This window comes from Aulostomus chinensis, chromosome 12 (genome assembly GCF_037954235.1).
Source record: "Aulostomus chinensis isolate RoL2024-O1b breed Wild chromosome 12, RoL_Achi_v1.0, whole genome shotgun sequence".
In the NCBI taxonomy this organism is placed as follows: domain Eukaryota; kingdom Metazoa; phylum Chordata; class Actinopteri; order Syngnathiformes; family Aulostomidae; genus Aulostomus; species Aulostomus chinensis.
In genome coordinates, this window is record NC_141331.1 from 4,952,644 (window position 1) to 4,978,052 (window position 25,409).

The 25,409-nt window shown below is 44.9% G+C and overlaps 1 protein-coding gene across 15 annotated transcripts in view; it reads right to left on the minus strand.

Annotated features, from left to right (window-relative positions):
* LOC147251807 (partitioning defective 3 homolog B-like) overlaps positions 1–25,409 on the minus strand; it is a 268,899-nt gene that overhangs the window by 22,410 nt on the left and 221,080 nt on the right. For all 15 annotated transcript variants that reach the window (XR_015118686.1, XR_015118684.1, XR_015118681.1 and 12 more), the window contains one exon: positions 10,950–11,026. Coding sequence is in view for 9 of the 15 variants with exons in the window: in XM_086219749.1 (XP_086075875.1) it covers positions 10,950–11,026 (77 nt within the window). In the remaining 6 variants the exon portion in view is untranslated. The remainder of the gene's footprint in view (positions 1–10,949; positions 11,027–25,409) is intronic.

Sequence of the window (25,409 nt, forward strand, 5' to 3'; positions counted from 1 at the left end):
CATGAACATGAATGACACTGTCAGAGGTTTTGGTGGGGTGGGAAATGTTTTTGCTCCTTCATTTGCAGGGTTGGAACATGGTAGGAATGAATAAGAGAGCGGGAACAAGCGAGTTGAAAAAAGCAGACAATCTTCGACATGACCTGCCTCTTCTTCTAGTCTACGCCATCTGAAGCCTTGCTAGCATTCTAAACATTAAAAATACTGGATCGCTGCCTTGGAGGTATTGTTGCCAGATGGGTTTCCTCCTGGTCCTCATCGCTATGGTAAATGACGAACATTGACAGCCATTTACAGGTACCTGGCACCTGGTATGTGGAACGTGGTACCGGGTATGTGGAACGGGGTACCTGGTATGTGGAACGTGGTACCTGGTATGTGGAACGTGGTACCTGGTATGTGGAACGTGGTACCTGGTATGTGGAACGTGGGTACCTGGTATGTGGAACGTGGGCACCTGGTATGTGGAACGTGGTACCTGGTATGTGGAACGTGGTACCTGGTATGTGGAACGTGGTACCTGGTATGTGGAACGTGGTACCTGGTATGTGGAACGTGGTACCTGGTATGTGGAACGTGGGCACCTGGTATGTGGAACGTGGTACCTGGTATGTGGAACGTGGTACCTGGTATGTGGAACGTGGTACCTGGTATGTGGAACGTGGTACCTGGTATGTGGAACGTGGGTACCTGGTATGTGGAACGTGGTACCGGGTATGTGGAACGGGGTACCTGGTATGTGGAACGTGGTACCTGGTATGTGGAACGTGGTACCTGGTATGTGGAACGTGGTACCTGGTATGTGGAACGTGGGCACCTGGTATGTGGAACGTGGGCACCTGGTATGTGGAACGTGGTACCTGGTATGTGGAACGTGGTACCTGGTATGTGGAACGTGGTACCGGGTATGTGGAACGTTGTATCGGGTATGTGGAACGTGGTATCGGGTATGCGGAACGTGGTACCTGGAATGTGGTACCTGATATGTGGAACATGGTACATGGTACTTGGTACCTGGTACTTGGTACCTGGTACGTGGAACGTGGGTACCTGGTGTGTGGAACATGGTACTTGGTACGTGGAACGAGAAGCGTGACCACACCAACTCTTAGAGGGCTGACTGGTGAACTGGGACACCTGAAGCTGGTTTAATGGAGAAGCCCAGTAAGACACTAAGCTGTTTTCCCAATTATGGCTAACTCATTGCATGCTGGGTGAATGAGTGTGTGTGTGTGTGAGTGCGTGTGTGTGTGTTTTTGTTAGTTCAGCTGTCAGTGTGGTTTGTGTTGTTGCTTGAGCAGAGGAGACCCTTAAAACCTGCCTTGACCCTTGACCCCTCAACATCACATGATACTCCATCAGCTCCCACCCGACACTTAGATGGGTCAAAGAGTGAGAGAGGCTCTGATTAACCAGGAACAGGGAGCAACGCAGCCAAAACACCCAAAGCTTCCCAACCGGCTGGTTACGCTAACCGCCATCACTGCTGTGCGGTCGAGGCTGGACGAGCATTTTACTTCACGAGAACAAATGCCGTCTTTAGTCTCCAGCATCCAAAATATCAGTTTAAAGTCCCTCTGCAGTCGGAAGCGCGCGTCTCTTCTCGTTCTTGCTGTTACCGGGTAGAATGACGAATGCGCAGAGTTTGACATGCACTTTCATGGAGGGGAGTAGGTGGTATTTTAAGGATTTAAATCTGGTGATTATAATCGTTTTTCTGCTCGATGTAGGGCGTGTTTGTATGTCTGTGTAGGTTCTCATTCATCCAGGCGTGTTTGTATTCGCTGGAGTTGTTTTCTACACCTTCATACATGTTTGGGGGATCTTCAATCTTTCACTACCTCACACACATCCAGTCACGTGCTTCTAAATATTGCTGACTAGAGGAATTACACGCAACAACTCCAAGCTTGCCGTACGTCAGTTGGGACGAAGTGAGTCGCGTATAGAAGGCAAGAAATTGTGAATTATAAAAAAAAAAAAAAGGGTTGAACAATGCAAATAATATTTGAGTTTCTGACCCGCTGGCTAATTTTGGGTCACGACTACGAGCACAAGCCGCGCTTTACAGCTGGGACAAATCTGTGTTAAGATGTCTGGACTACAAGGAGGTTAACAGGCAAAGATCCTTCAGCTGAAAAGGGAATCGTTATCTGTACTAAGGTCAAATAGCAAAAAGGTCAGATAGGGGTCAGATGTTGAGAAGATTAAAAAAATAAAATAAAATAAAAAAAGGTGACATAAAATAATGATAAAATGTGTCTGAAAAGACTGCCTCAAGATACAAACAGTAGGTGGACGAGAGCAACAACTGCATGCAGGGAAGGGATGACACTCATAAGCTGAAATTACTCTGATACTGAAGTTTAAGAGCAGTCCATGAAGGGGTGTGTGTGTGTGTGGGGGGGGGGGGGGGGGGGGGGCTTTGCCAACTAAAGGGGATGATAAACAGGACAACAATCAAGAAGGACAAGAATCTGGAGCTGAGAAGAAAAACACTTTGGAGGAGGTTGAAAGTGGGAAGGGAGTGAGGAGGAGAAGAAACAAAATCAGACGGAGGAAGAGAAGAAACCCGGTCCAGAGAGGTGGCGTGCTGAAGGTCACCATCCGATCCACACACAAGCTCATACGGTTCAAGTCTGAATGAAACTGAACACTCCTATCCATCTTTGTCAATAAAGTTCTGTCAAATATGATTAAATGATCTGCACATTATGAAAAACTGACCTGTCCAAGAGGCTTATATGATTACAGTCCCCTGTGTGTGTGTGTGTGTGTGTGTGTGTGTGTGTGTTTGAATCAGGTTCGCACGAGAGGCAGTGAGTGAGGGCGCAAAACCTGTACGCAACTGAAGTGTTGTAAGGAAAATAAAAAGATGAGAGGAAAAGATCGAGATTAAAACGACAACAGGAGGATAAAAAGAATTACAAGTGGAGAGAAAAATCAAAGTATGGCAAGACGGTAAAAGCTGAGCGGAAAACCAGAGAGTCACACTAGAGCGGCAAATCACAAGGTGTCAGTGAGAAAAACTAAAAGAAAAGGTACATTTGATGGATGGAGGACAGAGGACGAAGCCATTAAAGGGAAGCGAGAGGAACTGAGGGATGAGGGCCTTCCAGATGGTAGAGACTGTTGCCTCGGAAACACAGAGAGGGCGGAACAATGGGGATTTGGAGTGCTGTTTCACACCACATCAAAATATGGCCATGCCAGTTGGAAACTGAGTGATGGAGGCGCAGCCAAAGAGGAGGGAGAAAAACAAAACAAAAATCCCAGAGACTGACACTTCACCCGGGTCAGACCCTGAAATCATCAATCCTAATTAAAATACGATCAGAATCTTTCTCACTGAGGGCCGATAAAAAAGTGATGTCACCACGTCGCATTTCAAACGCAGTCAATGTTACCGCTTCTGACCGACCATAAAATACACACAGACAGCATCTTAACATCGCTGTTTGGGAGCCAGTCGACTCACATTCAAGCCAGAACGTTCGCATTTACCTTTTTTTCTATTGTCTGTTTTGTCTTTTTTTCACCTTAACTTAACGCCAGCAAATATTCAACCTCGTAAAAACCCGGTTTTGTAGAGACGGCTGAGCGGTTGTGGTCACGGATTTTGGAGCTGCAGACTTGCTCAGCGGTGTTTTCTCCTCACGAGTCATCGGCACCATCATCCTGGAATCTAAATGTTAACCAGCCTCTTTCACACCAGAGGACTCCTGCGTTTATCACGTTTCAACAGCAAAAAAAAAAACAAAATAAAAAATAATAATTAAAAAAAAGGAAACATTTTAATCCAAGGAGTCCGTCCTTTCCAGTAATCTGTCTCAAGTGGAGGTCAAGCGGAGTCTTTATTTACTGTCTGTGCAGCAAGACTCAAGTCCTCAAATTTGTAACGGATACTCGAGTGACATTCAATTGCAATTCAAGTTATCGGTTATTTAGATAACTTTACAAAATAATATCGCTGGTGCATTCACTTGACCTCTCGCAGTTAGTAGCTGTACTGAGGGTAGCAGAGAGGGCCGTGTTTACGGTGTGGAGTTATTTGCATTATTCTGAACTAGCAGGAGACAGAGACACACCCCCACAGTGACAGACGAGTCATGCCTGGGTGAGGGTGTCTGTCAGCTGTGGGCACGCTAAGCTAATCCAGGCTCACTGCCTCAACAACCGCCGTCAAATACATGCAAAAAAAATTGTCTGCCCTTAAAACATTAAAACTGGTGTTTCTTTGTATGTATTTGTTGTTTGTTTTTTACCTCACACTGATGAACTTTTATCCATCCATCCATTTTTTTTATCGCTTATCCTGTTAAGGGTCATGGGGTGGGGGGTGGAGCCTATCCCCGCAGCCTTCAGGTGAGAGGCGGGGTTCACCCTGGACGGGTCACCAGTCCATGGCAGGGCCAACACACGGAGACGGACAACCATTGGCTCTCCCAGCCACGCCTACGGTCAATTTAGAGTCTGGACCCAAAGACCCTGTGCTCCAGCCGGGGCTCGACCCACAACCTTCTTGCTGTGAGGCGACAGTGCTGACCACTGCACCACCGTGCCGCCCTGGACTTTAGGTATTTTCTTATCTTATTATTCATTTATTTTCCTGAGGTTGATGTGGTTTTGTCTACCTGCACACAGAACTTCCCCTTGTTTTCCATAAACTAAAACTACAAAGCCAACTGATTAATTAAAGAACGATGAATCAAATTGAAAAAATTATAATTTTGGAAAAAATTGAAACTGGCTGCCAAATAAGCGTAGGGTGTCAAGAAACAACTGCAATATGAAGTAAACTGACTTTGTCACTTGTGTGAGAGGGGAAAAAAAACCCAGCTTCGGCTACAATTCAAAGCGTGTGTGTAAATATCATAATTCATAGTTAACCCCCGTCACTATCAGTTACCGTCAGTAGAACTCCAGGACACTACAAATGTGTTCCGTGGTTAGAGGAACACGTTTCCTCCACCACGGCGCGGTCCGCTCCTGTGAGAACATACCAGTCTGGTCATGTTGGCTTCTGTAACACATTACAGGTTATAACCCGACATGATCGAGATCAAAGCTGAGACCAGAACTCTGGAAAGCAGCTACGTTGATCAGAAACACTTGAGGCTCAGAACAAGACCGGGTCGAGAGAGACAGAAAGACCTGGGGGGGGGGGGGGGTCCTTTGGATCCCCTACGTGGCTGACAAACAGTGTCGATGAGTCCAGAGACATACAGAAAACAAGTGGACAATGGGCGAGCTTGTGCAGCGGTTGTAAAGTGGTCTGGGAAACTCTCAGGCCTGGTTGGGAGGTCTTGTCAAGAGAGATGGAGGGAGGGAGAGGAAGAAAGAGAAGTGAAAGACATTCAATTTCCTTTCCCTCCTCGACAGAGTGAAAGAATGTGCTTTTCATCTCAGGCTGAGAGAGGCGGAGGGGTTGAGAGAGAGAAAGAAAAGATACAAACAGGAATATACAGGCTGACAAATGAGGAAATGCAACTGAACGAGACACACAGAGACGGAGCGAAGGACACAATACAACATCTGCTTCCTAATTATTAATAATCTAATTATCATTCTAATGAGGAAATGACAGCCTTCCCAGAAACCTGGATGCCACTTCTGACCGGTGAGTTTAATCCAATAAGAGATGTATGAAGGAAACGTGGGAAAGAGCCGATCCAGTTGGGTCGGGCTGTGTTCGGGGCCACAGGTCGCTGTGATCAACACGGATCAAGTCCTCCATCAAGCTGACTCTTCACAAAGATGAAGAACGTGGTTGATGGATTCAGCTGATAGCAGCTTGGAACACTCCCCTGTCAACCAAGCATTTCTCAGTAAAATGATTAACATCCTTCCAGAAAACCTTAATTTTGTAATTCGGATATCGTAATAAAAGTGGTCAACATAGTTTTCTTCATCATTGCTACAGTGGCGCTTAAACTGTCCCCTTTCTAGCTTTTTTCCTCGAATTTTCCTTCAAGATCTTTTTTTTCAAGGGATCAGTCATGTTAAGTGTGTGTGTGTGTGTGTGTGTGTGTGTGTGTGTGTGTGTGTGTGAGATAAAGAAAACGAGTTAGTTAATGAGTCAGTAATGGAGCACACATGTGGAGGTGAGACCTGCGATAGCCATCGACTGACCCCAGCACATGCATGCACATCCATGTTGATACACAGAGATACACATCATACTCACTCACACACACACACACACACACACACACACACACACACACACACACACACACACACACACAAAATGACAAAAGGTCTTATTCACCATCATACCTCCATTTTAGCTGACGGGACAACTCAGAAACTCAGTTTTCAGTACGGCTCGTTCCCGGTGGTTCACATCATCTAAACGTGTGTTGAAATGTTCATTTTTCTGATACGGAAAGTTTGGTTTTAGTTGGATACGAATCTGAGTGAGGAGGCGGGAGCAGTGGAGGCATTTACTGGTTTCCCTTTTGGAATTAACATGACGTAACATTGACTCAACTTCACAAAGTCAAGCTCGGATCAAACATCAAATTTACAGAGCCGTAATTGTCTGGCTCAAACAGTGGGATTGTAACAAAGTCAGATTTCATAATATGATTAATTGTATTGCAACATCCACAAAAACGTGGGCCAAAATACTAATAATTCTGGCTGTCAAATTCAACTTCAGATGTGTTTGTTTTACCTCATTCAGGAAAAGGATTCACACGGAGAACGCGAGTGAGGTGACGAAGCTGTACAGGTTGCGCTCTGGACAGAACTTTCATTTTCAAACTTCTGCAGAGACCGAATGTTAAAGTGTGTGAAGTAACTGCTGTTCTGATGGTCGAGTTCTAAACTACAAGCTGCTGATGGACCTAAATCAGCTGGAAGGTTAACGTCAGACAATCATTCACTTTAACTAACTGCTCTTTTTAAAATAGAATTTTAAATGCACCTGAATTTCCCATGAATACATTAAATGATGAATAATACGACACCCGCGCTGTTTGAGGCTGTCAGAGTTCAAAGTAGCGCTCTTCGTACTTAATGACAGTGTTGCATCCTGATATTCGCCATCATCTCAAAAGCGGCTTTTTCTTTTATGAAATGTTGCGTAAAGTTTCAATGACATTTCACGGCCTTACGTTTCCCAAATTTAAGACCTTTAAGAATGTTTAAGAGCATCTGAATACCTGCTTCAAAACAGGTTTGATTATTCAGACAGAGATTACGCCTCCCCTGACTCCTGGTACATTTAGAGAGCAATAAACTGGATGATTTCATGAACAATAATAATTTTGCTCTGAATGTGCAATGTATGTTATAACACTCATCTCCAGAACATGAAGCGACAACTGCTGATGGTTTGTTAGATGAAGAGTTTGTGCTTAAGGCAGGGAAACATCATCTACTGCTGCTGCATCATGTTTTAATTTTAGAGCCATCAAAATCTGAATACACACACACACACACACACACACACACACACTACAGTACCTGAGTGTGCAGCCTCACAGCTATTTCTAGACTCACTTGACAGAACACACACACACACACACACACACACACACACACACACACACAGGTATACTGTACGTAGCTCTATGTATGTATGTCAGCCCTGGATAGAGCCAGTGAGCCATTTCTGCTTGAGTGGCAAAATAATGATTTCATAAGGTCAACAGTGGTGCGAGTGAAAAGCGAAGCCCCCCCCCCCCCCATCCCCCATCCCGAGTTAAGTGACAGCAGGAGACAGAGAGTAAATAGACGCAGGGAGGCAGGGAGAAAGATAAATACAGACTGAGGGAGAAAAGGAGAAAAAGAGGAGTTCCCTGGAGAGCTCAGGGAGGGAGAAACAGTTCTAGGTTAATCTATCTGTTTAGTCATGGCCTTTTGGAGTTCACGCTGATGTGTGTGCTGTATGTTGACTCCTTTCAAACATATTTGGGAACCCGCATGTCAGACGAGACAGACGACAACATACTAAACTGCGAGGGGGGGGGGGGGGGATCACAGGGAAACTCCCGCAACTCTCACGACGCTTCGCCAACGAGACCGAGCGTCACCGATGACACGCTGATCGATTTATTGTCAGATATTTAGAAAATTCCTCCATGACATCTGTGTAACTGAACTGAAACCCCCCAAAAAGAGTTACGTATTCATTTATTGCATTGTTGTGTCAGATTTGTGGAATTAGACTTGTATTTAGTGCATCTTTAAAAGACAACTTTTCAAAATGTCGAGGGTGGGGGGGGGGTCAACAACTTGTAATGGCAGCTGTTTTGATTAAATGTTGATATTTGGTGCCAACGTATCACAAGAAGACAAATCACGCTACGTTGTCCCACCTGCCTGCGACCTCGCAGACCTGATCAATTCTCTTTTTAGAGTAAAACATGCAGCTGAACACTAGAAACGCCACAACAGTCTGAAGGAGCCGAGCGCCGCGAGCCTCCGAGCCCACAGCTCACCAGAGTGCTTGTTTGTTTGTTTTTTTTACTGTTTTTTTTTTTTTGAAGCCTTGGAAAGTTCTTAAAATAAAGCAAGTAATATTTAAGAGCATGAATTTCTCCACAGCCCATCCATGATACAGAGAAGAAGGACGCAATAGTGGATGGAATAAATGAATTTCCCTCCATATTTTGTGTTTATCTTGCTTGTCCTTTGTTTTTTCTCTTAAATTAAAATACGTGGACTCGATCTTCACTGCAGCCACTCTTGCGAGCGTGAGTGTCACGTGATGGTCTGCAGCACTGGGAGGGTGGTCGGGAGAGCCGGGGTTACAGTTCAAAGCGACTCCTCGACACGTTTCTTTACTAGTCTGGATTTGAAGGCAATACACACAAACGTAGTTTTCCAGTAAACCGGCATTATTGACAGTGAGACTGTTTTAAGTCACGCTGGAGCCCTGCAGGCATGTTTAAGACGTGTCACCACGTTGTGAGAGGGCTTTTTTTCCCCCGCAGTGAATTTGAGAAAAACATTACTAAAGGGTCATTTTCATGCATGTTGGCTACATGGAAAATTGGTACAGAATTTCCAGATTAAAGTGCTTGTCTGGAAGTGGAAACAGAGGCAGAGTGTAGTGTATGTGACTGAGTGTGTGTCCAATTTCCCAAGGCTTTCAGATACCAGGGCCAGACCTCAAAACTATCATCACTGCTCTCGCTCCCATCTGCCAAAGTCATCACCCGCTCACAGACGCTCTCGCGCTCTCATACACAATACAGGCAACAGACAGCAGAGAGGTGTGAAATAGCCATCTTTCATCTTTTTAACAGGGATGGAAGCCCTTCTATAAACTCTCTAATGTTCATAACTTCTGCCCGTCATTCCTCTCGCACCAAAAGTCAAGGACGCGACAGCGGTGGGGGGGTGGGGCTGGGGAGAGTGAGACATCACGAGGTCAAAGGGAAAGGCAGAGGGAGAGAGAGAGAGAGAGAGAGAGAGAAGGAATTAAGGAAAAGAGTCAAGAAAGAGAGGGGGATTAAAACGGAGACCTTCAAGGGGCAACGCTGCAAATGAAAAATGAGACGCTGAAAGACAGGGGATGACTGATGATGGTTGGAGAGTGTAGTGTTTCTGCGACTGTGTTTCACATTCAGAGGAACACGTTTAAATGGCAAGGGAGCAGCTGCGGTTCCTCATATATCCCCGGCAAAACCCTAACTAAAACTTCAATGCAACTGCAGTCGTCCAGGGTTCGAATATTTATTTCGCAGAAAACTCATAAATTATCAGCAGTTATGAAGAATAACACGTTAGCTGGTGTTCAGCTGCTGGCTAATGTTGGTGATAGTCCAATATGCCATGGCCCATCCCCAACAGAACCAGAAATGGTTGAAACTGAAGCGGTCCTTTCTTATCTGGTACTGTAAAACTTCATATGGTAGCACCTTAGCAGCAGCCCTGAGGCGGTTAGTCTATCCCCTCTGCAGACAAAGTTGGTAAAATGCATCAAATTTTCCAGTCAACCTCTACTGACAAGCCTCCTACGAACCCTAACCCCCACCCCCACCCCATCAAGTCCACTTGTGGCGGCAACCGATGAGAACGTGCCACATTTACCATCAGCGTCACAGTTTATCTGCATTCAATGTAATAAAGACAACGTCGCCATTTTGAACTATGATTCCTGGCCTGCTTCGATAGCGGCTAATAGTAGCATTGCTGATTAGCTCTCATCCTTTTCTCCACTCTGGCTTCTGCTCTCTGAACGACAGCACTTGCTTGATCAGTCTGAACCCGACTGGGAGGTGTGGTGGCGGAACAGAACAGATTGAAAGACAGATCCACGTCCACAAGGATCCAAATGGGCTGATCCCTGGGTTCCAGGGTTTGTATGAGAACCTCTCGTCCTCACGGCCTACGTTTCTACACTTGGTGGTCAAACCTGTTCCTCTGGCGTGGCTCGGTTCAAACTACCTCGGCTGTCACGCAGGCAGACGTGGAGGTTTGACATCACTCACGGTCTGCGTGGTCATTTTAGGCTGCGGGCCAACTGCTTGGACACGGGCAATTAAAAAAAACTGACGTCATGTGAACCACCGCACAGATGTGGAAAATATAAACTGGGCTTAATGTATAAAACATTTCTGGAAGGCTTTCATGCTCGAAATTGGGTTGCAATGTCTCCCTAACAGAACTGGTGCCAAAACATTTAGATGAAATTTGGGAAACTATGAGTCCAGACACCAAGACATAATCAGTAATGTTTAAATTTCAGGACGAAAACTCGTGATTGTTTAGGTGGGGGAGCAGATTGTGGACTCAGTTTTCAACTCCTGTCTGAGTGTGTGTCTTTCCCCCAGAGGAGATAAGGTGAGGTCCCCAGAGACATTTAGAAAGAAAGACAGACTACGCCGATATAATTAGAGGCTTCGAGGAAAGGAGAGGAAAAGAAAGCTTGCTGTGTGCCGTCTCATAGAAGGAAAGGGAGAGAGTAAAAGGATGGACAAGAAAATTGGTACCTTGGTAAGGAGGCATACTGACGTTCCACCTCTTCATAGCGTGGCGCCAGTCGATGATCTGTCCCTCTGCCTGCCATCTGCAATTGAACGACAATTACAGTCTCGGATTGAGAATGTCAATCTTTCAGTGAAAGAGAAAAAAGAAACACATTTCACTACTTAAATCTTATAATCTGCAAAACTGAGTATAAAAATGTCCTATACATACTCATAAGCCTCTATATTACCCTGTGTGTGTGTGTGTGTGTGTGTGTGTGTGTGTGTGTGTGTGTGAGGGAGATGCAGAAGTTTCTTTTTTTTTTTTAGGACTGACTGGTTATTAGGGATTTAGTTTTTGGAGACTTTCAGTCTTCTTGGGGAGGTGAAGGGGGTCTCCATCCTAGATTAGGTTACTTCAAAACAGGATGGAGTCAACTCACTCAAACACACACACACACACACACACACACACACACACACACACACACACACACACACACACACACACACACGGTCATGTCTCATCTCCATCTCAAGGAAAAAGAAAAAAAAAAGATTATGCCAAGCTGCTGACAGTCCAATCTCACAAACTTCTCTTCCTCTTACTGGTTCTCTCCTTTTTTCCTTCTCCTCCACTTATTGCCATTACTCGCTCTCTCTCTTTTTGCCCTAACATGCGCGCGCACACATACACAAACACACACACACACACACACTCTCTCTCTCTCTATTTCAGAGATTATCCCAGTCTATTCAGTAGGGATATTCCAGCAGCCGCCGTGCTCCTTAAAGAAGCCGACAAAACCCCAAACGTCAACAAGCTCCGTTAGAGACACACGTGCGCACACACTCACGTCGCTCTCTTAAAGACATACTGAATGTTGTAAATGATTCTCATTTTAATGCTTTGGGGTGAAAGAATGAGATACGATTCAGGCGCCTGTGGGTCTGCACACAGCCAACTCATAAACTCATAACATAAAAATACAGTCTCTCGTCTGCAGATGAACCAGCATGAAGGTGGTAAATACAAGCAGGGAGAATGACCCCTACTCCTGCTTAAGGTGACACATGCCATCTAGTGGCTGTGGTAGTTATGACCACATGAGTGTAGGAAGTCACGTGACACCACTAAAAGTGAGAAAAATGTGTACGGTGAGCTGGAGGGAGCGGTAGACGACTTGTGAACGATCGTGTGTGAGACACTTGTGTTCCAAGATACTTAGCGGGAAGCTTCTTTGTAGGTTGACCCAGAAGTCAGTACCGTCACAAGATTCCTCGACCAAAAGCCAAATAAGCTCTCCGGCAAGTCAGCCTTTGAGAAACTTGAAATGAAATATTTTATCCTGTAGAACAAAACATTAAAATACATTAAGCTTGTGTTAACCACTGCCACCGTGTCCTGCTGATATGCTTCCAGGTACTAGGACAGAGTTTTGGGGCGTGGTGATGAGGTACCCTATCCAGCGGGACAAGAATAAACACAGAGGCACACACGGGACAGACGAGAAAAACCTCCCCTGCGAGTTGCAAGTTCAAGACACATCGAACATTGTGGAAGATGGCCAACTCTCCTCTCCGTGCAGAGGAACATTTCGGGAACGGTAAAAGTCTGGCCAGGGGGACGACAGAATGCGGCTCCCCTCACAACAACGCGCGGGTTATTTGTAAACTGAAGACTTTGGACACGCCTAGCACAACGTGTGCCGTGTTATCCTGATGTGCCACGAGACTACACCTCTTGTTGCCGGCTACGGCCCCCTGGGGAGAAACTATGGCTCGCGTTCAAATCATATATCCGGCCAAAAAGCTGGATACGCCGTTATGGGTAGGTCTTTCAGCCTGAAAACACCCTTTGCTGGTCCTCAGCTGTTTTGATGCTAAATGGAGATGTGAGATGCTGAAAAACTGCGGCAGGAGCTGGGTGTCGATTCCACGTCACTTCCTGCTGTTGTCAAAACAGTGCTCGTTCGAAACGAAAACAAGCATTTCTATGCCGACCCAGACCGTTCTAAAAATGTGGTGAATCAGAGGCTAAGAGCTTATATGGCTGTCTGGGTTGCAGGAATTGTTGCAAAAACATTGATATGCAGCAAATGGAAGTCTTTGCTTATCTTTCTAATGTCGATTCTCTAAAAATGTCAAACCCTAGTCCATCACGCCTTCCCTAATACAACGTGGTCCCTTATTGACACACATTTCCTATCTGATAAAAAGGACTTTTTTTTAATCAGCACATTAACATCATGCAAAAGCAGCATGTACACACTGTTCCTGCGTGGTGGAAAAGAGCTTCATGGAGCGCCATTAAATCCAAAAGAACACCACAGAAGGAAGGAGATGTGTTTGTATGTGTCCCGCGAGGTGAAGACAAAAGATTGAGGGTTTTATAGAAAACTAGGTTCCTCTTGACTCAAAGTAATACTGTCAACGTAAAAGGCTCGGAGAATTAGATATCGCTGCTTTCTCATCCTCTCACCGACTCTCCTCTTCTCTCTGCATTCCAGGGAATGATGCCAGGAGGCATATGAAACACATTTGCTGGCCCTGCTTTCTTTTGAACACCTGTCTTTATAGCTTTAATATCTCAGGTAGACAGACAGTGGGATATTAGGAGGGAATAGAGAGGAAGGGGGGTAGAGGGGTGGGGATGAATGAAAAGGTATTAGATGGAAAAGAAAGGAGGGAAGCGAGATAGTGAATGAGAGGCAAATGAGTTAGAGAGTGCAGGTGAAAGACATCGGAGGAGGGATATTGTGGAGCAAGCGAGAAGCGGCAAGGGGGAGAGGAGGGCTGAGAGATGTGTTATAAAAGAAAAGAGTGAATGAGGCGAAGATAGGAGAGACAGAACGGAGAGACCAACGGGACATTAACAATACGATTAAACAGGATGTTCAAAGAGGGAACCACTGATAGCGAGTGAGTGGGGCGGAAGAAGAGATGGGGAGCGACTGCAACAGCTGGTGGAGAGGGAGATGAGGAGAGGGTGATACTGGAGGAGAGAAAATGAGTGAAGGAAAAAAATTCCGAACCCGACAGCCAGCACCACTAGCAGAGTTAATGTCAGAGAGCGCAGACCTCCATCATGTTTCATACAAAAAACAAAAACCCCAAAAAACAATAAATATTTGGGTTGCATTTCTCCACGCGTGCTGTCACGGTGATCGTCACCTTTGACCACCAAACTGCTTCCAGTTCATCCTTCAGCCCCAACGGATGTTTGTGCCAGATTTGAAGAAATTCCCTGGAGGCCTTCCTGAGATATTTTCCTTAAAAAGAATGGGGTGAAACCAGATGGACGGACAGGGGAACTGAAAACATAACGCCTCTGGTCCACTGCTATCGCTGCTGTGGAGGCGTTCACATGCAGGTTTTTTTTCTTTTTCTTTTTCCAGAGCTTCGACTTTAGTACGCTGGTAGCTGAGGGTGGAAGTGTGTCCGTGGTCAAGTTTCCAGTCAAATGTTTAACAAGTTTGAACTGAATTTTCAGAAAAGTCGGCAGGAAAACTAAGTTCTCTGTGCCAGACGCGTTGGTTCGCTCGCATTCAGTTCATATCAAAGCTCACACTGAAGCGCATCAATTTGTAGAAGTTTACTGCCTAAGTTTTACTCTCTGCCGATTGAATATTTGTTACTGACAGACAAACGTTAGTACTTTGATGCACATGAGTCATTTCTTTTATCAGCTGTCAATATATCACGTTAATAGGTTCAACATCAGTGAATCACCCTCAGCTCAGGATAAAATAGATGTTCTCTGCATCTGCTGGTGTTCCATCTACACACGGGAAAATGCAGCAGCTTCTTCTCATGAGCTTAAGCCCTCGTCCCCGCGGGGACCACAGACCAGTCCTGTAATTCCTGAGGTTTAGGTTGAGGTTAGGGTGAGGCTGTCCTCAATGAATGTGAGCTAATGAAATGTCCTAACATGCTGCGCAAACCTGTGTGTGTGTGTTAGTGTGTGACAGAGAGAGAAAGAGAGAAAGAGTAAAAAAAGAGATGTTAGGTGTTAGTAGTCTCAGTATTCACAGCAATGACAGGAGTGCAGTACAGGGTAAACAACATGACAGCCGAGCTTGCTTGGGACATACTGTACAATCCCCTCCAACTCTCTCACTCACACACACACACACACACACACACACACACACACACTGCTAGTTGGGGTAATGGTCTTGTGAAAAAAACATTTCATGGCATAGTGAGCAGAGGAGAGTGTTGAAATCAAGCAGAAGAGACTGATACTGAAGGAAGAGGGAACACACACACACATACGCTCTCTCTCTCTCTCTCTCTCTCACACACACACACGCATGCACACACACATGAGGAGGGGCTCATCGTTTTTCTGTCAAAAGATCCTTCAATTTGCTCATAAAACACACTACCCCACTTTCGGCACTGGCGCGTACACACGCATGCACGCACGTAGAGTTTTGGCCTCTTTCTTCAGTGTATTTTTGCTCCTGGTCCATCCGACACACGCACACACACACACACACGCACACACACACACACACACATCCTCTGGCTCCGCTGGTCCGCCGTGTTCACTCAAGCCTTTTCAAGGATTTCAAAGGGATTTAGATTAACGTGGAGTATCTCAGATGCCTTCGTGAGACACCACTGAGCTCAGAGGTGAAGCATCTCTTCCTTTCTTCCTTTCCTCAGTCTTTTTTGTCCTCTTCTTCACCCTCCTCATTTATACACCTACTCTGCTTAAGTGAAACACAGGATTCCTCTGAGTGCTGCTTAAGCCCCCTCCTTAACCTACTTTCTTAATTAAGATCTATATTTTTCTAAGGCAACTCCCTTTCTCCTCTCCATCCATCCATCCCTCATCATTTTTCTATTTCCCTTCCCCTTAATTCATGCCCTCCACCTCTCTTCCTACAACCCACGGTGACACAAAGGATGGCAGTCCCTTCTGTGCTGACCTCCTTCCTCGACCCCCACCTGTTCTTCTTCTGTCCCTTGATATAAAGGGGGAGGTGGGCACCCTATTCTACAATCCCCTACCTTCTCCCATATGTTTCTTTACTCTCAGTCCATCTGTCTCTCTCTCTCTCTCTCTCTCTCTCTCTTTCTCAATGTCCTTTTCTCCTTCTGGAAATCAATAGAACAAGATTTTGTTCTCTTTCTGTCCTTTCTTACCCCCCACTGCCCCTCAAGCCCGCCCCCTGCCCCCCCCCACACTGTAGAAATCGATGAATAAGGGAAGGCTGGTTCTAATCCGCATCAGTCATATCGTTCTGCTAAGCCAGCACTTTAGAGCTGACTCAATTAAAACACAGCTCTGGAGAGGCTATCGTTTTTTTGTGTGTATATGTGAGAAATGTGTGTGTGTGTGTGTGTGTGTTGTATCCAATACCTAATATACTTAATGACTAAAGAATGGGCATGTTAGTGTGTGTGAAGCCAAGAAGGGTGTGTTAGGAGGAGGGCCACCTGAGGAGGACTGGCTCTGAGAGCACACGGTACATTTAACACAAAATTAGTTCCGACAATTCTGGACTCTACTGACTCAGGTGGACTGTAAAATACAGGTCCAGGTGGAGGGGATCAAAAACTGAGAAAAGGGGATGTGCACATAGGCTGAGTTCACATCTTTAATAATAATAATAATAATAATAACAATAATAATAAAAAGCTGCTTATTTATTTCCGTTGAAAATAAATTTAAAAAACAATAATTTGCTGGTTCTTACTCATACACAGAAAAAGAAAAGCAATTTCTCAGGTTATTGTGAGCCAGGGGTGACACGTAGTGGGAATTTCAGACATTGTTTAGGCCACAATACCGGCTGTCACGAGGGAGACGTCAGGACATCCACAGGTGATGGGGATCCTCGAAGGTCATGTGATACTTAAATCAATAAGGCACGAAGGGATAAATATGTGGGAAGAAGCAGAAGTTTGGTGATCTGCAGGTCGTTAATCAGAGTACTACTGTGTCAGATCTAACGACGGCTCGGGTCACTCCTCTACTACTGCTACTGTGGATCATCCACCTCACATTCGTTCATCCTCCTCTCCCTCTCATACTGCATTTGTCCTTCCCTCCATGTATACATCCTTCCTTTTATTCGCCCTCCCTCTCAGCATCCACAAGATCATTTATTCTTCAATTCCCTCTTAACCCCACCTTAATCCCTGCATCTAATACTGTACACCATCCTTCAGTCCATCCATCCACTCATCCTTTCCTTCACCAGGAACCAGTGATTGCAGGTGCTTGAGAAAAAAAGCGTTCTCCGACTAACTCCTGCTAGTAGCTCTGAAGGAGAGCACGTAAGTCACGTTTAAAAAGATGTCGGGCACGCACACACAAGAACATACTCCGACTTGACACCAAAGTGTCAGGAAAGACGTAAAAAAATGGATAGGAGGGATAAAACAAAAAGTTAATTACCAGATTAATCCCTGGTAATTAAATGATTTTACTTTTTATTATCTGCCTATGACACATCTATTACATTTGATTGGTAATTTCAAGCACAACCGACAACTCTGTACAATATCTTTACAATAGAACCTTGTTTTCCTCTCTTGGCTCATAGAGACATGTTTGCTTGTAGCATTGTATGTTCTAGCAGCTTCAAGTGTGTGTGTGTGTGTGTGTGTGTGTGCGTGTGTGTGTGTGGGTGGTGTTCCTGTTCATGAGCAAAACAAAGTGAGACTGAAGTTTCTAAAAAGCAGAAATCTCAGCACCTGGCAGAGTAATCGCTGAGTCACTGCTATTGATTAACAACCCCATGAAACCTCTGCAGACGTTACGGTCACTTTGCGCTACTGGGCTGTAAAATCTCACTCAGAGAGATACAGGAAGTGGCAGCCCAGGGACGGGGGGTGGGGGTGGGCAACCAAATTTAGCATCTCAGACAAACCTGTAAGCGCGGCAGAGGGAGATAGTGAAATAATAAAATGATGGGCATATTTGCTTATTTGTTTACAACACCAAAGAGATGCCAAACATCTTTATTCACAAACGTCTCCTCACTGAAATGTCAGAGAAGCACTAGAATAGAGGGCTAAGAATTAAGACTGGAGCACAGTTAAATGTCACGGCGCTGTTGAGCCTCTGGTACAATTAAGACTGCAGAAGGTCAATTTCCCCCAAAGCACGCGGCTTGGAGGATCTCCTATGAATACAGCCATTAATACTACTTAATGCAAAGCATACCCTATTTATTTAGTGTAATTCTGTTGGGGATCGACTTCATATTAGGTTGGTGCTTGTGTGTGTGTGCGCGCTTTGCACGCATCACTCTACAGACCTATCAATCAAGTTAATTCCTCTGTTGAAAAAAAATATTAGCATTTAAAAGTTATCAAATGGGCGGCATCCCAGCAAACACACACCAACTTTGGTTTTTGCCACTAAAGAGGACGCTGCATAGATTTTGCATACATGAATTCAGTAAAAGGCAGAGTTGGTGGTTCTAATGAGCGCACGCTTTCTGGCATTCACCTCGTTTCAGTCAGTTAACGAGCGCTCAGTGTGCGTGTGTGTGTGTGTGTGTGCGTGACTGAGCTGCCGAGGTGAAGCGAGGCACTGGGAGGTGTATTTGACTCTTACATTTACACGTCAACAAGTTTTCTCCGGGACGACCGACTCCACCTTTAAGGATCCTGGGGGACCCTCACCCTCTCCAGCTGTAAGCTAACCCTATCCCTTCTATACCACATGACAACAACAGGTGTTGTCAAGAGAGGCTGGTCAGCAGGAGGTCATTGTTTGTGAGTGCTTTGAAAAACAATAACCGAATTCATGAATGTGTTTTTTGTAGTTGATTTTTTTTCCCCCCTTCCAAGTTGCAGGTGGCTAGTTTTCCTGTTAATTTAATTGTTTTAAAAAGAAAGAGACAGCAGGAACCAGTGAGACGTCAGTTTACGACTGGAGAGAGTGAGTTGTGTTCTTCCTGCCATCACTCAGCACCGCTCACAAGTGGTTTAATGCCTTTTTGTTGTTTTAATGTTTTGCTACGATCGCCGTTAGCCCCCATGGCTGATGAGGTAAGTGCAGCACTGACCGTAACAGCCTGAAAGAGAGCGAACGAGATCAATAGAACGAACAGACAGAATACATCACTTTGTTTTGTTTTGTTATTTTTAACCTGCTGGTTTTGCGGGGCTGCCAACAGAAGTTTCAGCCCTAATTCAGATTTTCCTCCATTGTGTAGTGAACAGACGCAAGACGGATGTCAAGGAAGTAAAGGGACAGCGAAGGAAAGCGATAAGAGTCGTTCATCAATCATCATTCGCGAGTCTACAACAGACGAGTGGAGCGCTGCGAGGCTGTGGAAAGGTGTCCCTCCGGTGCTCCTCAGTTTGGGGGCCAATATTGAAAATGATTTAACAAAAAATCCGGTACACTCAAGAGAAAAAGACTTGACTAATTCATGAGTCTCTAGTTAATCACGCCTCCATGTTTCAGGGCAGGTAAACTGGAAACAGCAAGCAAGAAGGAAAACAGTAAGTTAGTCAAGGGTTTACGGGTCGAGGACAGGCGTACGTCTGGTGCCTGGTTCCCTGTCACAGTCACTTTCCCCCCAGGTTTATCCCCACAACATCATCACTTCAAAAATGCCTCTGTTTGAGACGGTGAAACAGGAGGCAGCAGTGAACTTCTCCAGTCCAGCTATTTTTGGAGGTGTGTTTGTATATTAGTACTACATATTTAGGAGGGAACTGGGTTAAGTGGTCTGCAGAAGGAAAAAGGGAAATGGTGAGAGTGAAAGAGATGGGGATAAATATGTGATGGTAAGAAGGAAGGTAAGGCGATAGCAGCGAGGATAGGATTAGACTCTGCTGCTGCAAATCCTGGGGAGAAATACACACAACACACACAGGATATTCATGTGTGTACACACCATACACACTACACATAGGCACTACTATCCACACACACACATATAAATATATATAAACATATATACACGTAGAGATATTGATATATATATATATATATATATATTCATAAAATGAATGCAGTCAAAAATGAAATAAAGAACCACCCGACAAGAAATCACGTGTCTAAAACTCTCTCTCTCTCTCTCTCTCTCACACACACAGATTGAACCAATCCTTAGTGTTACTAACAGTTAAGCTTGTCCTTGAAAGTGCAAGGTGGGGAGTTGATAAGAGGACAGAGAGAAAGAGAGTCGGGGTGATGCTATATAGAGAGAGACAGCAAGAGGAATGAGGAGAAGGGGAGCAGTAAAAGTGAAGGAAGATAATTTGGTTTCCTCTAAGCTTCCTCTCCACCACCCAGATACTATATCCTTCTACCTCTACACCCCCCCCCCACCCCACCCCAGTTGCCATCTGTGTCTCTAACTCCTTCTCACCCCAAACTTCCAGACTTCAAAAAGTTCCCCTTTGAGGATTAGAGGGAACAAAGAAAGGTGAATTCCAGGGAAAGCTGCGAGAATGGAGGAAGGAGGGAGCGAGAGAGGGAGAGAGAGAGAGGGAGAGATGGGAGTACGGGAGAGGTAGAGGTTAAAGGGGAGACAATAGACACAGATGATGGGAGAGAGGACAGCAAAGTTGGTGAGCACAGGGTAAATTTTCACCTCCTCTGCCATTTTTAGAATGTCAGTGCCTTAGGTAGTATAATCTCTGCAAGGTTTTTATTTGTGGAATTATTATTTATTTCTCTGTGATATCTCTGGAGCAGGACTTAGCATTAGAGCATAAGCATATAAGAGCAGCGCAACCTCCTCTGTGCATCTGTGTGAGTGTCACGAGAGAGAGAATATACAGTACATGTGCAGAATCCAAATACGAGATGGAAAATATATGTGCCAGAGTGTGTGTGTGTGTGTGTGTGTGTGTGTGTGTGTGTGTGTGTGTGTGTGTGTGTGCGTGCGTGTGTGCGCGCGCGCACGTGCGACAGTGGGAGCAGGTGGCTTCAATGACAGGAGAGATGGAGCTGTAATAGCATGAGAGTGACACTCTCTCTTCGGCCTCCTTCACTTCCTCTCTGCGATGATTGGCCTCAGCCTGGCCAGAGTGTCTCTTGATTTCTTCCCATATATATATATATATATTTTTTTTTTTCTTCTCTATCTTTGCTAATGTAATGAAAGCCTGATGTCTATTATCCCATATGTCACGCCGTCGTCCATCTCGGCGTGTGTAATGTCTTCCATCGGCTCGTTAACTAACAATCTCTGGACAGGTCACAGGCAATCACAGGGCGACGAGCGAGGTCTGGATGACCCATTTACATCGACTCCTAAAAGCGACTCTTCCCATACCTGCACGTGCACACGCTTCACACTCGCAGCCTCGTGATTCAAAGACATGCATCCGTGAAAACAGCCGTCTGATATTTTGATTTGAAAGTCTCACTCGTCGTCATGGGTGGCGGGGCTACATTCTCAAGTCATTCGCACTTCATTAGGCAAAGACGCGTGTGAAACAAGGAGTAAAATCACACCTGGTCATTTACAAACAAACATTTTGCAAATTCCAACTTTGCTGCTACCAACAAGCACCGAACTGGAGAGGTTGTTTCTTTCCAGCTCAGACCAAAGTCTATGCGGTCTACCAGGCATACGGCTGGATACCGGGGAGGAGGAGAACACCGAGCGACGCCTTTGAGAGTTTGTAATCAGACATTTTTGCTGTTGTTCTTGGTTAGCGGCTACGGGGAACCATTAGCTTAAGCTAAATACACGTAGCTAGTTCTTTCTGCATTGTGGAGTGACAAAGAAGCGATGCAGTCGTGAGTACTTGACACCTATTAGTGAGTACTTGAGGGGAAAAACACTTCTTTTTTTCTTGTTTTATCATCAAGTAATGTGACTTAGTTTTCCTAATGACCCATGAGCTGTGAGATGAGCACCCAGTGAGCTATTGATCCACATACCGTGTAACAATTATTACGCCGGATGTACCGCGGAGCTTTTAGACCTTGTTTGCCCTGGCCAACTTGTGAAAGTAAAATATCATAATTAAAGTCTGATCTTTTAACATGAGAGGAGACTTGCTTCATTTAACTTTTTATTTCCTTTAAACTGTCCGTCTTTAATCTTTAATGTGAAAGCACGAGATTTAAATCATTACAGTGATATGGATCTCACAAACAAGACATGATTCACCTCGTGCTACTGGTGCCTTCCCACTGATCTATCTGCTCTCAATTAAGACTTGAGCCATTTTAAAAGTGTTTTGAAAATGTCACAAGGTTTGACTTTAGCAGGACTGCAGTTGTGACTATTAAATGAAGCTGACTTGGACCGGTACAAACTGCCACGGCAAGGCTGAGTCATAGTGGGAACAACAAAAATGGACGTGAAGTGTGGAGAATGTTGGCAACATTTGCTTTTGTGCTGGGTGACACGCTTTCAAAGGAGGTTGAAATCCACTTAGGCTGTGCTTTTGTTCGGTATGTGGACCTGAAGCCATGAATGAACATGTCCACATGTGCAGACACACAAACGCACAAAGACTAAAGAGTGAGTTCTTCTCTCTGAGGGTCTCACATGGATTTTGACACATATGAATATTAACTGCTGTACTCCTGAGACTTTTCCAACCCATATTCCCCCTGAGGGAACTTCTCTCACTCAACTCTCTGTGAAAATTACACACTTTCATCCCATATTTTCCAAATCATCTCAAATGACTGGTGTAATTATAGCAATTTTTTTGAACTATAAATATACATATATAATCCATACTCTTGTACACATAAAATCCTGATAAAGGCACCAGAATTTTCCAATTTGTCTAAAAGCTGCGGTCTGGCTGAAGGGTCAGGTATTGCCTTCAGTATCATCTATTAAATACGCTTTGAGAAATTGAAGTTTTCTTGCAGACACAAGCAGTCTGTTGCAGACTTAACTCTGGCCTAGGTAGGGAAGGGGGGATGGGGAGAGAGGAGAGCGAGAGCAGGACGGGTGGGAATGAAAGAGAAATGTAAGAAGACAGGGATTAGAAAGTCTCTGAAAGGCAGTCACTTAATTTCCTGGCTAACCTGGCTATGATTATCTCCTGGGTGGGGAAGGAACGTTTGAAGTCCTGGGACCAGTCTAATCCTTGGAGACTAACCTCCACCTCTAATTTCCTCTAGATTAGCTTACTTTGCTTCTTCATAAAAAGGTGGAGGTGGATACATATTAACCTACGGTGTAAGGCGGCGGGGGGGGGGGGGGGGTTGTGTTTCTTCAACTGTGGAGACAGCCCTCACCAGAAAAAAAGAAAGTAGCACTGGTAGATTGTTCAGGACTTAAGATACTTTGTTCACATTTTCCTGAGAAGCATGTCTTGTGTGAATAAAGAGTGTTGTCTCTAAAAACAAAGGTGAAAGGGGCGAGGTGTTGTGTTAAAGTGACACTGAACCTCACTGGTGGAAGGTCAACACGGATGGGTCAACGCGTGTGTGGCTTTGGCACAGGAGACCACGAAGTAGCCTACCACAGAGCTTGATTTGTCAGGAATTAGGAGGAGATTGCTTGTTTACCCATGACCATGATCCCTCTCTGACCTCAGCCGCAGAGCTCCACTGCGCTAACATGGCCGAGATATACCGACGGAGGAGGCCGGACAGAACAGGGTTGAGAATAATGAGGTACCGGCAAATAATGCGGTACCAGTTTGATCACCCGCACAATCTGAGATTACAAAAATTCTGGGGATCACACACCTAAAGACTGTGCCGGTTTTAGGATCGTAAACTGCACCACTTTTCACTCTAACTGCATGCAGATTCTCAACTTGTGGGAACACTCACAGGAGCGAGAAGTTTTATAGTAAACAAACCTGGGGGAGAAGGAAAGAAGTCATGGAGGGGTAGACAACTCTGTGTGACTGTGTATCCTGTCGTGTCTCCACATTTAGCTGATGCTGGATCAGTTTCGGAGCAAATGGCTTGCGGTTAATTTACCATTTCAGTTACAAGACTGCCGATAATACGTTTCGCTGTGGAATGACGAATCAAACAAAGACTTGAACAGTGAAAAGGTGAGATTTAACAACAAAACTGGAGGTACAGGGGAAAAAAATAAACAACAACTGAGATCAAATGGAGACGACGGAGGAGATAAAACGAGCCGCAGCAGACACTAAAGACGCTCACACGTGCACCACCATTGTTATCACTTGGTTGTAAAGTCTCGCCAGTTTGGGCTGATGAATTGATAAAGATGAGGGCGACACTCTGAGTCCAAAAAACATGGGACCTCATGATGGAGGGTAATTTGCAAGTTCACACAAAGACAGCAAGGACTTGTAATTCATAAACAGTTTTGCTGTTCTGAAATGCTGCATGTTATCCAACAAGGAAAACTGCAGCCAAGTGATGCTCAAAATTCCTTCCCTGATTTTTTTTTTTTTTTTTTTGGGGTATCACCAGGCTTTACTCAAGAGAGAAAACCTGACGCTCTGCCAGGTTACCAGTCAATCTGACCACTGCCATGTCACTTGACCCTTCTCTCGGCCAATGCCCTCTCTCTCACAACCGGCTGGGCCCCAGCTGGCCAATTAGCTCGCCTCTTAGTGTGGAGTTCCGCCAATGAAAAGCCCCGGGAGACTTCTGTTCATCTGAACTCACAGATGGGAGGACAGAGAGGGAGAGGGAAAGTGGAAGAGTGTGCATGTGTGTGAAAAGAGAGGGTGTCAGGGACTTGGCCTGAATTCCCCAACACTATTGAGACATCTTCACTGAAGAGCTTGGCGAGTTTGGAGTTAGCAGTTGGAAACAAATCTCTCCATTATGAAGCGACCAATAGGAGAGTTCCATTGTCAGTAAAGGAAACCACAAAACTTCCACATTTTAAAATGAGGACTACATGTTTCTGTAGCTTAGACATACATCTTATATGCCCACAACTGGCAAATAATATATGTAAAGTTGTACTTTAACTAAAACTCGGTTCCAATGCTTGTGGTACTGACAGCAACAACCCTCCAACCCTTAACATATATAGAGGGTTTGTGCTAACCCTTTGATAGCAGATATTTTCTCATGGTCTGGTTAGGTTTAGATAAAACAACAACAACAAAACAATTAAGTGAGGGTTAGGCATACAACACAGTTTGGGTTCAAATGAGAACCGTTCAGACTTAAGTGGGAAGTGAAACATTCACAACAAAATTACCAGCATGGTATCTTTAGCCCCACCACAGACTGACTGATATCTACATATTTTGTTAAAACAACGGCAACCAACACAACGGCCTCCTCCACAAACATGACGGTCAACTAAGCAGCCTCTCCGCTCCCTCCACCTCCGTATACGGATGTCCTCCTGTTTCTGTTGGTGGCACGTGGCTTTCACGCTGTCATAATTACTGCGGCCACTAGACGGCATCAGTCACAGATAAATGATGGGAACAACAGAGATTTGGGTCTGATTTCTTCAGCATTTGTCTATTTTATCAAAAAAGAATAAAAAAATACCACGCAATTCTTCCTGTAGAATAGTCATGATTTACAGAGGAGCGCTCAGAATTTGACTTGAAAAACTCTGA